Below are 17,351 nucleotides of genomic sequence, written 5' to 3' on the forward strand. Positions count from 1 at the left end.
AGATCCACGTTGTTGGTTGGGAAATGACCAAATTTCAAAGGTCGAATCAACGTCACAACCTGACATTGAATACATTTTGTCAAAAAGCATGTTTCAACGTTGTATTTGTGTTGTAAAATATTGGTGAGGAAATGACCAAAATTCAATGGTCAGAACCCAACATTGATTAAACGTAATCAAAAACCATGTTGTTTCAACGTTATGTTTAAGTTGCTCAAACTCAAGACCGAATTCAACAAGTTCTCAACGTTGTTTTAATGTCTTGTGACTGCTGGGATGTTAATGCTTTTTGATTGATATTTTTTCATTCTAAACAAATATTTTGGTTGCAATTGTGTCATTTTATAAATGTTATTATTTTTGATTTGACTTTACTTAAATTAAATGTGAATAGATTTTGTTTATTTTTTACACACATGTCAAATGTAAACATGTGCCTAATTAAGAGTACCAAAAGGTGTGATTTGGCACTGATATTGGTTGGTTGATTACAATTTATTTCAAACATGTAAACAGTTTAATATATTTCACATATTTTCATTTTTCTTTACAATACGTCCGAAAAGGAGTAGGGAGAAGCAAATTTTATTCAATCTTACCCCTTTTCTACTTCATAGCAACTACTAACACATATGTTCACTTCCTGTTATTAATTTGTACACTATTTACATCAATTCATTCTAAATACAACACTTATCTTCATAAATAATTATGTCAGTTCTGATTCACTTAACGAGATGAATAATATCTCATTTTCAATAAGTTCAAGACGTCTATCATAATTCTTAATTTTTGTACTTTGTAAACACTTGTAGTTTGAAAAGTTTCTTAAACTAAATCATATAACTACATTGTTTGACTCCTTTAAATAATCCATTTTATCATTAAATTCCACATTCTGATACGCTGAAGGTTTTAAGTGTTGAACAGTATGTGCATACAAATGTTTTAAATTACATTTTTATATAAGTATAGATATAGATCTTTTGTTAAAAAATAGATATGGTACATGCTTGAATAGCAGGTTACAGTTTGCTTTGAGCATAATTTCTGCTTTTTGCAAATGCATCAAATCATTGAATTTCAATGCTTTGTATATAAAAAGTAAAAGGTTTGAATGTTCCTAATAGCAAAAATTAAATATTATTCTAACTGACCTTTTTTGTAACACAATTAGTGAATGTAGTGTACCTTTGCAATAATTTCTCCATATTTCTGCACAATAGCATATAAAAAATGTGTAGTGTTTCTCAAACTGTTTTCACCAAGTGCCATCTCAGAAAACACTTGGTTCTCTAAGTACCCCTATAATGAAAATCATTAAAATACAGTAGCATATTAGGCCTAAATATTCATTAAAAACAAGGTAGAGGTTTTCTTTAACAAGTATACAAAATATTTTGAGCCATTGTATCATTTACACACAGTTTGAACAGTAACACTGTGTTTGAATATTTAACTAAGTGATTATTTGGCATGCGCCTGGGGATAGGTGGCTTGGCAACACTAAATTGGCCCTAGTGTGTGAATGTGAGTGTGAATGTTGTCTGTCTATCTGTGTTGGCCCTGCGATGAGATGGCGACTTGTCCAGAGTGTACCCCGCCTTCCACCCGATTGTAGCTGAGATAGGCAACAGCGCCCCCCGCGACCCCAAAAGGGAATAAGCGGTAGAAAATGGATGGATGGATTATTTGGCATACCACTGGGCGGAACTCGCATACCACAGTTTGGGAATCACTGGTCAAGAACATGTTTAGCTTTATTCACTATAGAAATATTTCTTGCCACCTTATTTTGCATATTTTTAAATGAGATTTCCAGTTTATTTTATCATCTATTATTACACCCAAACATTTGATTTATTTTACTCTGCCAATGTCTACTCTGTCTATTTGTATTTCCCTTTCAATTTATCTTCTGCTGTTTATAGATATCGGTAATACTTTGTAAACGCATTTTGTTTTGCTTTCAATTGCGCACCTCAAAGTCAGCAGAAAGTATACGTCGCGCTGTGTAAACGTCTATTCACTTGTGTCGGACGTATTCGATGTAGCGAATCCCGATCAATACAAAACTCCCAAAGTGAGAGCGGAATTCTTTGATCCGACCCAGCGATGACCTTTTGTGTGCAACTGAAGGTATACCATGGCGATGGCTTGAGAAGGGGCGGGGGATCAGCACTTTTCCATCTCTCTCTCTATTGGCGAGGCAAGGGTCATCAGTCCTGTCTGGCCCAAAAAAGGCCAATAGCCCAGTGGACAGCTCCTGCTGCTCCAAGTCTGCAACCAGCCTCTGCTACTGCACTACAGCCTATAAAGGTAAGGGGGGGTGTAAAAGGGTTCCCTCCTTAAGGGCCCAGCAGAGATAAATGAACCTAGTTTGCAGTCACTGCAGTCTTCTAATACAGCAGACAATGGGGACCCCTGCCAAGGAGAAGTATAGAGAGTAGAAGTCCGAGGAGCCCCTTATCAAAGGCCTGGGAGATGTAGTACCAAAGGATTTTAATTGTCCATTAAGCATGCATAATACAGGCTGTGCCCTAGCAACGCAATGAGACGCCCCGCGGGGTCATTATTGTCCGGCCCGGGTTGACACTGAAAAACAGCTGATGCTGTCGGCATGACGCCAGCAGGACACCTTGTAAGCAGCCAGCTGAGAGCCTCCCGTCCTCCTAAACCTGAGGTCAAAGCCTGGTCAGGTGTTCTGAGCGACACTACAACAGAGAGCTCGAGCAAACAGACAATCCACGAGCGGTTTATCACAAGGCAGAAAGAGCAAGCCAAGGCAAACAGTTTGTTTTCCCACCAAAGATCGCCTCGTGCTCGGACACGAGTGACCACAAAAGGCCGCGAGCCGAGCTCTCCGATCCCACTTTTATGGAGGGTGACTGATGGCGCGGAGGATAAAGCTCGGCGAGGCCTATCAGCTTTGTTGTTATGTCGTGTACACGCCAGGTAGACTCTGTCAACACTAATTACTCCCAATGCAAACAGCAGGTCGGGGTGAAATGGTCACGGCAAAACTGCGCTGGCGTTTCCTCGTTTTGGCAACGCCTGCGGACAGAGTCATTAGCAACAAGCGCAGGAGGAGGAAATAAGGGCGTGATGTGGCGGTAACCTGGGCGAGCATCGCTTAACCCCACCTCCGCCGATAACCACCCCCTGACCCGGGCCTGACCCTAACGCTGTCACAGGATGGCCGCCCCTTTGTGTCATGCTTCTCCATGCTGACTTTGGAGTGGAGATTGCAGGTACAATGTGGATTGTTCTCAGTGTGTTTTCAAAGATCAGAATAACAATGGCATTTGCTCAGCTCACTCACTCACGCTCATTGATCACTTGTCCCCTCTTTCTACGCTCCTCTGATCGCATCAACGCCGCCTGCCCAAGCCCAGCGCGTTCTCGCACACGACGGCAAACAAGGCAGCTGATACCTGCCACAGCTTTCTCTTGGAACTTTCGTTTCAGGAAGTGGGACCCCCTGGCCATTTTGCGTCAGATTTAACACAGACTAACGGGACCATGTTCCTGCTGCCTGTCACTGTCCTTTTTCTGTGTTGTGGGGCAGCGAAGCGCACTGACCCATGTTGCCTAGGTTCTAATGTACACATGAACATTTTTCATTGGGTTTGGCAGCATAAATCATTGAGTCGCCACGAGTTCTGCCTAGCAACCACAACAAATATTATGATCTATTCTGTTGAGCTAAATGTTTATTAAAAATCATTATTAGGCTAATGCTCTGGTTTATTTTTCTAAATCAGGATTAATGTTGTAAAATCTTGGCAAACTTTAATGTTATTGCCGCAAAAATAACAGTATTTAGTCACAAAAGTGCATGACATGCTGCTTGCCTCTCTGAACTCAGGAAAACCGAATGGGGAAAATTAAATGTAAAATGTCAACTAATTTGCAGATTTTACTAAAATAGGGGTATTTAGTCTAGATAGTGCGTGATATGCTGCTTGCTTCACTGAACTCAGAAAAACAAATAAGAAAGCAGAAGACCTGAAATTCAACAAATCTGCAGTTGCCATCACAGCAAGAGTATTGTCATAAATGTCATAAGACACAGCATTTCAACAAATATACAGATGTAATGTAAATAAAAGGATTTAGGCACAATATTGCATAATATGCTACTTGCTTCTCTGAACTCAGGAAAATAAATAAGGAGATTAAATGCAAAATGATAACAGAACCTGCGGACCTCGCGAAAATAAGGGTATTTAGTCAAGATAGAGCATGAAATGCTGCTTGCTTCACTGAACTCAGAAAAAACAAAGAGGAAAGAAGCAGACCTTAAATTCAACAAATCTGCAGTTGCCGTGGAAACAAGAGTATTTAGTCACGATAGTGCATGATAAGCAGCTTGCTTCACTAAACTCAGGAACATGTCAGAATACAGACACAAAACTTTCCAACAAATCCACAGATGTAACAGAAACAAGTGTATTTAGTCACAACAGTGCATGATAAGCTGTTTGCTTCACTTAACTCAGGAACATGTCATGAGAAGACAGACACAACATTTCAACAAATCTACAGATGTAACGTAAATAAGTGTATTTAGTCAGATAGTCAGATAGTGCATGATAAGCTGCTTGCGCAAAAATAAATAAGAAGACCCCACATTTCTAAACTAATTGTGCATGATAAGCTGCTTGCCCAAAAATAAATAAGAAGACCCCACATTTCTACAGTAATAATGCATGATAAGCTGCTTGTCCTAAAAATAAATAAGACTCCAGATTTCCACAGTAATAGTAGATGGTAGGCTGCTTGCCGTAAAAATTAAATAAGAAGACCCCATATGTCTACAGTAATAGTGCATGATAAGCAGCTTAAAGTTAAAAAGTTAAAGTACCAATGATTGTCACACACACTCTTGGTGTGGCGAAATTAGTCTCTGCATTTGACCCATCACCCTTGATCACCCCCTGGGAGGTGAGGGGAGTAGTGGGCAGCAGCGGTGCCGCGCCCGGGAATCATTTTTGGTGATTTAACCCCCAATTCCAACCCTTGCTTTCCCTAAAAATAAGTTGACATCAAACGTCTACAGTAATAGTGCATGATAAGATGCTTCCCCTAAAAAAATAAATAAAACCACACATTTCTGCAGTAGTACTGCACAAAAAGCTGCCTGCCCTAAAAATAATTAAGAAAACCCCAATTTTCTAAAGTAATAGTGCATGATAAGTTGCTTGCCTTAATAATAAATATGAAGACCCAAAATTTCTACAGTAATAGTGCATAATAAACTGCTTGCCCTAAAAATGAATAAGAAGACCTCAAGTTTCTCCAGTGATAGTGCATGATAAGCTGCTTGCCCTAAAAAATAAATACGACCACATAATTCTAAAGTAATAGTGCATGATAAGCTGTTTGCACAAAAAAATAAGCAAGACAACCACAAATTTCTACACTAAGAGTGAATGATAAATTGCTTGCCATAAAAATAAATAAGACCCCACTTTTTAACAGTAATAGTGCATGATAAACTGCTTACCGCAAAAATAAATAAGACCCCAAATTTCTACAGTAACAGTGGTTGATAAGCAGCTTGCCCTAAACAATAAATAAAACCACACATAATAATCTGTTTGCACTAAAAAATAAATAAGAGTATCCCGAATGTGTACGGTTATAATGCATGAAAAGCTGCTTGCCCTAAAGATAAATAAGAAAACCCCAAATGTCAACAGTTATAGTGTATGATAAGCTGCTTGCCCTAAAACATGAATAAGAAGACCCAAAATGTCTACAAATATGCAGATAAAAAGGAGATGCCATGCTCGCTGTTCAGAACAGGCATATGTTTTTGCTGCATTGCAATCAGTGTGCAACATCTACAGCAACGTGGTACTGAGCATGTAATGACCAATCGGCAACAGGAAGTGACGCTATACTTACTTGGTGGAGAAGTGCTTTGCTGGGGGTGATGTGGCGAGCCATGGGACAGCAGTGGGTTGATGCTGTGCGTGGGTGTGCTGTAGTGGGCGTCCATGGCCAGCTTCTGCCTGAAGGCCTCCTCCTTGCGCCGGTTGGCGAACCAGTTGTACACCCGCACCTCTGTGACCAGGTTGGAGCCCAGGCCTTGGGCTTTGGAGGGGGACACGCCCCTCTGGAGACATTCAGCCCTGGAGGAAAAATAAAGATGGATTTGTTGGATCCTAGAGAGCTTGTTGATCCGTATAGGCTTTGGAAGATCCACAAACCTATTGCACTCCTCCACCAGAGCCTCCCTCTCCTCCTTGCTTGGGTTCTTTTGCCTCTCATAGGCCTGGTAGAGGATCTGCTGGGACGCGGGCCCCCACTTGAAACGGTTACGTCTCATTTTCTTGCAGGAGGGCTCGCTGCCGACCTCCTCGCCGGGCTGACCCATGCCCTGACCAGACGGGTTGAACTCTGGGAAAAAAAACACTGGATCCTGATTGCCTTTGTCTGTCATATTGCTGCCAGAACCTTGAACTGCCTGGTTGAACTCTGCAAAAATAAGAAGAAAGCATGTTTGTTACAACTGTGGATGGAGTTGTGCAATGTTTGTGTTGATCTCAAACGCACTCAAAGAACACAGTCGTAGAAAATACAATTGCAACTCAACACATTGTGCAAAAGTCTTAGTCCACCATTAGATATGTTGTTTTATGATTTGTATAATAACCATAAACAACTACAATGGCCCTCAGTGGAGCACAGACCTCTGATACCGAATTTATCAAGTTATTTCCTGTTTTGACAGAGGGTGACATCAATTGGCTCAAAATGTCCTCAAATCTCAAAACGTCACGCAAATAGGAGTGCTTTGTTGCAATAGTGCATGATATGCTGCTTGCTCCCACTTCATTTGACATTTTTCTTGTATTCAGTTAATCAAATCTTCATATGTGTACAAAAAAAGTAATATTCAGTCCTAATAATTTATGATATGATGCCTCATGATATGCTGGCTGCGGAACCTGCTGAACTAAGTAAAAATATATATATTTTTAAATGTCATCAAATCTGCATATGTGTATGGAAAAAAATGTATTTAGTCACAATAGTGTATGATATGGTGCTTCATGACATGCCGCCTGCAAAGACTGCTGAAATCAGCAAGAAGACAATTAAAACAAAATGTCATAAAATCTGCATGTGTATGAAAAAAAAAAGTTACAATAGTGCATAATATGATGCCAGCGAAACCTGCAGAACTCAGTAAGATGACATTTAAAATAAGTTTTCATAAAATCTGCATTTGTACGGAAAATATTATTTGGTGACAATAGTGCATGATATGCTACATGTGAAGCCTCCTGAATATTTGACATTAATTTTCAGCGCGTCTGCGTATGTCACGCAAATACGCGTATTTACTCTCGATAGTGCATGATAAGTTGCTTGTCCCAAGGTCATTTGACATTTGAGCAAGTTAGTAGGTTACTTCTTGGCTGAAATGAGGATGACCGTTCAATTTTCCTAAAATGTATTCAAATCAATATATGTGTACAAAAAATATAATTTAGTCAAGGTACTTCATGATACGCTGACTGCAAAGCCGGCTGAACTCAGTAAGAAGACATTTAAAACACAATTTCAACAAATTTGGATACGTTTGTCACACAAGTAAGAGTATTTAGTCTTGATAGCTGGTTGACCCAATCACTTGTGACATTAGTGTTTCTTAGATAGCGGGTTACTAATAGTTCGAAGGGGGTTACATTCTATTTTATTTAGTCCAGTAGTGCATGCTATGCTACTTGCCAAGCCTGATGAACACAGGAAGAAGTAGACACAAGAAACACAAGTAGACCTACCCTACAGTGGTAGTTAGGATAGTGCACGAGATGCTGGTTTTATTAATTAACAGGTTATTTCCTAGTTAATGGCAGGCTGGCCCACTGACTCAAAATCTGTGTGTTTGAACGTAAACAAGGTAAAATAGGTCACGATAATTGAACTCGGTAACAAGACATTTGACTCAAAATATCAAATTTTCTGACCAGAGCTCAGAAAATCTGCAAAGACTCCTCCCACCCCCACAAAGGACTGTTTTCACTGCTGAACTATAGGAAGAGGTTCCGCAGCCTCCGTAGCAGAACCTCCGGGTTCTGTAACAGCTTCTTCCCTCAGGCTGTAAGACTCTTGAACGCATCATAATTAAATTATCCCCTCAACTCCCCCCAAAATGGATTAACTCGCTGGAATAAAAAAGACAATATAACATACATCCATAAACATGAACGCATGTGAAAAAGTGCAATATATTTATCTGTATAGTAATTTATTTATTTATATTTGCACCTTATTGCTTTTTTTTTTTTAATCCTGCACCACCAAGAGCTAATGCAATAGAATTTTGTTCTTATTTGTACTGTAAAGTTCAAATTTGAATGACAATAAAAAGGAAGTCTAAGTCTAAGTCAAATGTGCAATTTTCACACAAATAACAGTTGTTAGTCATGAAAGTGCATGATAAGCTGCTCGCCCTGACCTTATTTAATATTTGTGTTTGTTAACAAGTAGGTTATACTTCCGGGTTCGAAGGGTTTTCAGTTGACTCAAAATGTCATCAAATCTTCACTAAAGAAGGGTACTCAATAGGGTTGTACGGTATACCGATATTAGTATAGTACCTCAATACTAATGAATCATTTTCGGTACTATACCATCTCTGAAAAGTACCGGTCCGCTTCACAACATTTCTTTCATTTTTTTTTTAAATTTATATTAGGTTTATAAACTCAGGAAATATGTCCCTGGACACATGAAGACTTTGAATGTGACTAATGTATGATCCTGTAATGACTTGGTATCGGATTGATACCCAAATTTGTGGTATCATACAAAACTAATGTAAAGTATCAAACAACGGAAGAATGAATGATTATTACATTTTAACATAAGTGTAGCTAGAACATGGCAAAATAGAAAGTAAGAAGATATTAACAGTAAATGAACAAGTAAATTAATAATTTATTTTCTACCGCTTGTCTTTAATAATTTTGATAAAATAATAGGATGATAAATGACACAATATGTTACTGCATACGTCAGCAGCAAAATTAGGAGCCTTTGTTTGCTTACTTACTAATAAAAGACAAGTTGTCTTGTATGTTCACTATTTCATTTAAGGGCAAACTTGCAATAAGAAACATGTTTAATGTACCCTAAGAATTTTTGTTAAAATAAAGTCAATACTGCATTTTTTGTGGTCTACTTTATTTAGAAAAAGTACCAAAAAGTACAGAAAAGTATCGAAATAATTTTGGTACAGATACCGGTATCAAAATAATTTTGGTACCGGTACCAAAATTTTGGTATCGGGACAACACTGGTACTTAGTCACAATAGTGCGTATAATGGTACTACTGTACATGCTTCTGTCTTTCATGACAGTGGGCATAGGTTTGATTCCTGGCCAGCTAGGTTGCATCAGGAAGGGCCATTGTCATAGAAACTAGGCCAGAACCATTCATGCAATTGGCAAAAGCATAAAACGGATATGCTGCTTGCCAAGCCTGCTGAGCCCAGGAAGAAGAAAGGAGACGCAAAATTCCATAGTAGTCAGGATAGTGCATAAGAAGCTGCTTGCTGTGACTTTTATGGACGATTGTGTCTATTAGTTAGCAGATTACTTCCTAGTCATGGAAGGGCATTTTTCCAATGTTAATGGGAAAAATATTTTGGAGTCACAATTGAGTTAAAAGCTTAAAAAGACATTTAACACAACTTTGAACAAATCTGCATATGTCATACTGCTAAAGTATAGTCTGTAAAATGCATGAGAAGCCGGTTGCCCTTCTTGATAAGCTCATGTGACCTCAATTGACATGTGTGTTTGTTAGTTGGCAGGTAACTTCCTGGTTGGAATTGGGTCAAAATAAAACTCACCAAAACCTACAGGTAATGCTACTGACTGTATCTCTCTTACTGTGTCAAAATAGTTGCTATTCAAGAGGTCAACAAAGCTGCAGGTGGCCTAAGACTTTTGCATAGGAACACAACAAAATTGTAACACAAGCATAAAAAAGCCAAAAGGAGTTTTGGGGAACGGTAACAGTTTTGATGGACAGTCGGGGATTTACAGGGAAATGTCGGGCCTTTTGCATGCAATTCTCATCATAGCAGGCATGCACGCATGCAAAGAGGACTGAGAAAGCTAAAGTCAACTTACGTCGGAGGATCTCCCGCTGCTTGCGCACATACCAGGTATATAAGGCCGCTCTCTTCTGCGTCTTCATGGGCGTGCCCTTGTTGAGGTGCTGGGAGAGGTGCGACTGGTTGAGCCCGGTGATGTCAACCACCTCCCGCTGGGGAATGTTGTGCTGCTGCATGTAACCTTTGATCATGCGGGCAGCCCGCCATGGATCCTCTCTATACCAGGTCAGGAGAAAAGTGGGAAAAACACATTACAACACAGAATCAACTGTGACAGTACATATATTAATAGTTTTTTATCCACATTCACATATAAAGTTGTGTTTCTACAACCATGAATACTTCCCTGTTTGCTGTGCTCAGAATAACAATAAGGCCACTATTGTTTATGACAGAAAATAAGTGAGTTCAAGTGCAGGGAAACTTTGGACTTAACAGCATTTGTTTGAAAATATCTCAATGATGCATTTTCACAACAACTTATGACAAATTCTACAATATTAGTAATACATACCATTGATTGACTATATCACCAACAAGTTATATGTGTTTTTTTTTCCTTCTTTCAAACCAGAAGCGAACTCAGTGTAAAAAAAAACAGAAGATATGGTGTAAATTAGTAAAATACATGAAGAAAGGGTAGGATTAAACATAAGATTTGCTTCTTCCTGCGCCTTTTCAGATATGTTGAAATGTAACTTGTTAAACATGTTTGAAACAAATCAACCATAACCATATAACAATGCAGGAATTCCAATACAATTTCTATTCCATAAAGCATTGGTTATTATTGGTATTAACATCTGAAATTTAATAAAAAATAATATTTTTAAAGACGCAGAAAAAGCAAAGCAATTATTTGAAATATTCAGCAAATGACACGTGACAAGAATATATCTAAAATGAACAAAATTGAGGCCATGGTGCTCAGCTAACACAAACATGGAATAACGATTTTTTTTTTAAACCGTCTTACCTGTATCAGTCCAATTTCCGTTACTTTTGCACAAAAATACACGCCGGAGAAGCTCCCGTGAGTTAATTATAGCGAATCTACGCGCGTCTGTTTGTTTTGGAGAACGCGGAGGCCCGCGTGGAAGTGTGCTGCTTAAGTGGGAGATGTTAGTTTATAACTTTTTGACAATGAATAACTAGATCTCCATTCAGGTCTAATCGCACGACACTGTGTATCTTTCAGTTGATGATTTATAGAATTAAATTAATAATATCTCAACTACACGTGGCTTAGTTGTGGGGATTCTTTCCGGTGACGGGGACTCCCTCTGCCATCAAATAGTGTTTTTTTTTTATAAACTAAGAGTGTTTGTATATTAAAATTATCATTGATACTAAATGAACAGTGCAGGTTCTAACATATAGTTAAGTAATAAGTAATAATTCGTTTTAAATGGAATAATAATTAAGGCCCGTGTGTGACATATATATTAAACTACCAATTTTTTCAAGTTTAGAAATAAATAAAAAATAATAATAATAACGCGCAAATTTGTTTCATTTTGTGCGGATACATTTTTTTAAAAATACAAAAATTAATTATATTTTTAATACATTTAATGTGAAAGCAAACTCACGCCAACATGCGGTCCACTTCCGCGCGCTGCTCCGCGGCCTCCTCCGTGTTGAGCGACTGGAGCTCCTTGAGGATGGGCGGCGTGTCGTAGTCGTCGCCGTCCTCGGAGCCCTCGTCCCCGGACAGCTTGGCCTTGCCGTGGCCGTTGGTGAGCGTGTGGAAGACGGGCTTGGAGTCGGACTCGACGCCGCCGCCCTTGTGCGAGGGCGACAGGGGCAAACTCTCCAGCTTCACCCCGTAGCCGCCCGCGGGGATGAGGGGGTCCATGTCGTCCAGGGCTTGGATTAGAACCTCCCTGGTGACCCCGGAGTCCAGCAGGGCGCTGAGGAGCTCCTGCTGCAGGGATGTCAGCTTGGACACCATTTTGGAGAACATTAAAAAGTCAACATAGGCCTAGAACTAACAGGGGGGGAAGGAGGGGGAAGTAGACAAAGAATAAGTTCCGTTTGGGCTCTGCTGGTCCAGTTTGGCGAGGACCTGACTGGTGCTGACACCTGCTTGAGAGGAGGATGGTGCTATACTATGCCATGATGCTGCCCCAGTACTGGGGGATATAAAAGATGGTAATGAGTGGGCTGGCTGATGGCTCCTTATGTAAATCAGCCCCAAGAAGGCCCTCTCTGGGCCGAGGTGTGTTTACACTGCACCGCTGCTGCTTTTATTGGCTACGCTTATCAGCAAAACTTTCATGGACTTTGGACCGGCTTGAATATGTGCCATAAAGAGTTGCAAGGAAGGCCAGCAGCAGCACTACCAAACTGGCAGTGGCTTGGTTCTGATAGACGGCGGCCAAAATATTCCCACCGAGGGCCGAATACAGAAAAATCAAGTCATCTTAGTTGAACATTTAAAAAAAATATATTTACATTGTGCGGTTTTGCTCCATTTTTCACATTTTTATCATATTTAACTTGTGCTGTGGGACATACAAAACAAGCTGAGGGTCTATAAGAGGTTCATGGGCCACACTTTGGACACCCTAGTGTTAACTATAATCATGTGACCTAATGGCCAATTAGATATTGATCATAATCAGGCTAGCAGCTGTTTTCAATGTATCAAAAATATATTTTTTAAGTGTATTTTGCATGCGGACCAAAATCAGCAGATCAACTTCAAAATTGTATTGAAAAAAAGTTATAAAGTTAACGTTACAATGATTGTCACACACACACACACGAGTTGCGATGAAATTACCCTCTGCATTTGACCCATCCCCATGTTCACCCCCTGGGAGGTGAGGGGAGCAGTGAGCAGCAGCGGTGGCCGCGCCCGGGAATCATTTTGGTAATTTAACCCCCAATTCCAGCCCTTGATGCGAAGTGCCAAGCAGGGAGGTAATGGGTCCCATTTTTATAGTCTTTGGTATATGTTTGAACTCACAACCTAACGATCTCAGGGCGGATATTACTGTAAAATAATCTATTTAAACCAGGGGTGTCAAACGTACGGCCCAAGAGCCGGATCAGGCCCGCAAAAAGGGTTTTATCCGGCCCGCGGGATGAGTTTGCCAAGTATGAAAATGAGCCGAAATTTTTGAATGAAAGAAACTGCTGTTCTAATCTTGTCCACTTGATGTCTCAATAGCAGTTCTTTGTAGATAATGCTACATATGTAAAAAAAAAAACATAAAACTAGTACATCAGTCGAGAAAAACTAGCAAACTACATGAATAACATCCTGTAATTTAATTTTGATAAACATTTTTTTATCTTGACGTATTGAAAATTAAAACCAATGAGTTGACAATATCACATAATTTATTTAAAAAAATATAAATAATAACAAATAAGGATAGAATACTATTAACCGCAACATGTAAGTGTAAAAAAAACAACAACATTATCAATCAATCAATCAATGTTTATTTATATAGCCCCAAATCACAAATGTCTCAAAGGACTGCACAAATCATTACGACTACAACATCCTCGGAAGAACCCACAAACATTAGGATGTGTACAATTTCAGAATGCGCTTGTTCTATTTTTAAACAAAGAAAATTATCTGAAGTTGTCTTTATTTTTACGTTATCGTGCCGTGATTTTAGAAGTCCGGCCCACTTCAGAGTAGATTTTTCTCCATGTGACCCCCATCTAAAATGGGTATTACACCCCTGATTTAAACAATGTATTTATTTGTTTTAGTATAGTAATCCCTTGCTAATTGGTTATGCAATAAATATATTTCAGTGAAGTAGCAATTATTCATAGTAAATCTAATATTTTCATATAACTAGAGTAACTGTTTATTTCCTTCTAAACAGAAGTAAATTTGGTGATTAACAATACTTATTATAGTTATAGTCAACAACCTATATTTCTCCTGACTTAAACAGGTCCTGTTGTGAATTTAGTTGAGTTTTGTTTATAATTTAGTAGTTCCTGTGCAATAACATTAAAACAAGGGGTTTCAGGAAAAATGTGAACTGTATAATTTAGACGACAAAATCTACTGCAATTAAAATGTTGAGGAATTTAATCAATTAAAACTAGTCTTAAACTAAATCAACTTAGAATACTAAAATATGACTAAAACTAAAAGACGTGTTCGTCAAAAGACTAAATGGAAAACTATTGACGATAACTCGAACAAACATTAGTCAACAAAATTAACACTGCTTTTAAATACTTTTTTCAACGCTGCAAGAGACATAACACCATTTTTAAGTCAACTTTACAGTCTTTTAATCCACTATAGTAATGCTGTGAGGCTGAGCCAATCAGGGGCCTCGATACTGAACAGTGGCTTGATCTCATCTATTGGCCAATACTATTGATATTTTTACATATATTGGTAATTTTTATCCTTAAAAATTCTTAATTTAGGCAAACACTTTAAAATAATAAATGTAGTGAGGTGTGATGTGGTGAGGTATGACTAGTAAAATATTTCAACAATGTATTTCTTTTGTGTTTAAGATTTTGATAAGTATAGTGCACAGCTAATAAAAAAAATGTGTCTGATAAAATGTCAACAATAGATAAAAAGTTGAATAAAAGTAAACTGGTTCAAAATTTAATCAGCAAATTAACAGCAAAAAAAATTCCTGTGCCTTTAGTTTGGATTTTTAGCTCGAAATATACTCGATCACAAATAATTTTGCACAATATAGTATTTTTTTGAGATGCACAGGAATATATAGGTACAGTATGCACATGTTGACCAGTGCTGTTCAATAGCAAAAAAAAAAAACAACAGTTCGCTCCTAAAAGCTGTTTTTTGTGCATATTTCATCTTTTTGTTTTGTCTAAATAGAATAGATGCATTAATGCAAAAGTTATATTTTTTGTTTTAAAATAATAACAAAACTCTATTCCTCTTTAAAATTTCTCTAATAGGTTGATTTATTGTGATCCAGTGCAAACGCTGTGTCAAAAAACTGTCATTAAACTGGTTTGCAGTGGTGTATTACTGCTCTATGCTGCAATATTTTGGTCATGGTATTAAGCTGCATGAGAGGGCACTGAACACTACTATCTTGATAAAGGTGAAATGGTTGACTCAGCTCTGCACATTTATTTTTTTTTAAAGGATGTATTTATTTCTACGGGAAAATGATATGTTTAATGTTTGGGTTTTGGTTTACAACCGAACTACTCTAATGTACTCTGGTCGCACTATCAAGATCCACGAGGAACATGGCGACAGGCCTTCTTTGCTTAAGCAGAATGTCCACTTTCACTTTTTGACATGTTGTCTTGAAACTGGCAAAGGATGCATCAGTTGCTATGGCAAAGTGTGTATGTAAAACCACAACAACCCCTGCAGTCTGACATGAGGACTCCTGCAGACCGTTTGCAAGCACATCTGCATTGACAAACAAACAGGAACAGCTACTTCCCTACACATGTAAGTGCTCAATGGTTGTAGTATCAATGTGGTTGATCATTAGTAATACTACTCTGATGCTTTGTTGTGAATTATCTGCTGAATTAGCCAGCATACATTTAACACAAGGTGATAAATGGGCTATGATGTTAAGGAAGAAAAAACAAGTTCCCCCCAATCACATAATGCTGAGCCTTAAAGGCCAATGTTTATTATCGCACCATATTGATTTTATAGCAGGGCCATTTTGTTTTTTCGCATCATCAAAGACTTGACAATATCTTTTCTTTTTACATGTTCTCTTATCTGCAGCTGCTATTGTATAAAGTTGGAAATCCACGCCAGCGAGCTGCCCTTCGCTCTGCTGTAAAGAGAGCTGCCGACGTCGTTGTGTGCACATGTTTGAAATGCATGAGCAGCACACATCTTTCATGAGAGTTTGTAAGAGATTTATAGGCCAAAGACATGTTTGGTTATTCAAACTGAAGTCTAAGTCATATAAAATACACTTATGCATATAATCACGTTTTATCAAACATATATTACATTACCCCCCTGGGGTAACAGGGTAAAACATGGCACACTGATAAAGCTTAACCTATTTTTACTATAACAATCTACAAGGTTAATATAGGTCGCTTCTTTTTCTTCCCCTACAATTATGTATTTTATTTTGTAATTCAAGTTTTCATTATATTGTTGCATCTTAAAACAATTGCGTTGTTGATAATAGAGGTAACTATTATTATTATTATCAATTTATTTCTATCGGTATTTTTATTGCTCCATGTGTAGTGAATGTTCATTTTCATTTCAGTGTTATTAATATTTACTTCACTAACTGCTTCTTTGCTATCATTTTTCGTATCATATTTGTACATATCATAATTGCTGATGATTTTCTGTTGTTGTTTATGTTGTTGTCTCTCAGTATTATCCGCAACTTGTCCCCAAAAATGTCCCCCTCCGTCTTCCTTTTTTTCTTCTTCTTTCTATCCCCTCCTGCTGTGGTCTGACTGCGCCAAACAACAATATAAATCCATTTAATAAAGTCAAATACAAATAAGGCAAGAAGAGAAGTATCCCACACTTCTCTTTTGTAAAGTAAATCTGTACAGCAGATATGGACAAGACAAAATAAAAAATAAAGAAAGAAAAAACAAAAAGAAACTGTAGTTTAAGTCGAGAATGTCTAAAGTGCAGCCAGGGGGCTATTTGTGGCTCATGGCTCGTAAGAAGGCAGAATGTAAAAAAAAAAAAAGGTGAAATATCAATAGAAAAAAAAAACAATCAAACAAAGCAAAAAACTGAATACCATTTTAAAGAAATATTTAAAAAAATGTTATTGATATGTATGCAAGGAGGATGAAACATAAGATATCTTAAGGATGTAATGTATTTCTATAAACTGCATTTGACTAAATGATGAGTGAGTTTATTATTGTGAGCATTCATGGATGTAATTATATACCGTATAATGTTTTGTAAGGGCATTATATATTGTGTTGTTGATAAAGAATCATCCTATCATTATCATTAGTATATCTGAGTGATGGGGCAGGACATTAAGCTTAGTTTCTTCCCGCTCTTTTTCAGAAACACACCAAGTTTCTGTTTTTAAATAGTTTAATTTTAATATTACTGTTGTGTTTTCAGATGACGTTATTGTATTGGAGATGGTACATTTGTTTTTTGTGTTTAAAATAAATTAATAAAAAAACTAAACAGAAATGCGATCCACCCATCCATCTATTTTCTACCGGGTTAGCGGGGGGCGCTGGAGCCT

General features: G+C 38.0%; 1 protein-coding gene across 1 annotated transcript in view; it reads right to left on the bottom strand.

Annotated features, from left to right (window-relative positions):
* Positions 1-12,351, bottom strand: part of hnf1ba (HNF1 homeobox Ba) — a 41,910-nt gene extending 29,559 nt beyond the window's left edge. The window contains exons 1-4 of the mRNA XM_061878383.1: positions 11,736-12,351; positions 10,160-10,359; positions 6,219-6,486; positions 5,914-6,140 (exon numbers count right to left, since the gene is read on the bottom strand). Coding sequence (XP_061734367.1) covers positions 5,914-6,140; positions 6,219-6,486; positions 10,160-10,359; positions 11,736-12,109 — 1,069 coding nt within the window. The 5' untranslated portion in view covers positions 12,110-12,351. The remainder of the gene's footprint in view (positions 1-5,913; positions 6,141-6,218; positions 6,487-10,159; positions 10,360-11,735) is intronic.
* Positions 12,352-17,351: the final 5,000 nt, after the last annotated feature.

The sequence above is a fragment of the Nerophis ophidion genome, linkage group LG18, assembly GCF_033978795.1.
Source record: "Nerophis ophidion isolate RoL-2023_Sa linkage group LG18, RoL_Noph_v1.0, whole genome shotgun sequence".
Classification (NCBI taxonomy): domain Eukaryota; kingdom Metazoa; phylum Chordata; class Actinopteri; order Syngnathiformes; family Syngnathidae; genus Nerophis; species Nerophis ophidion.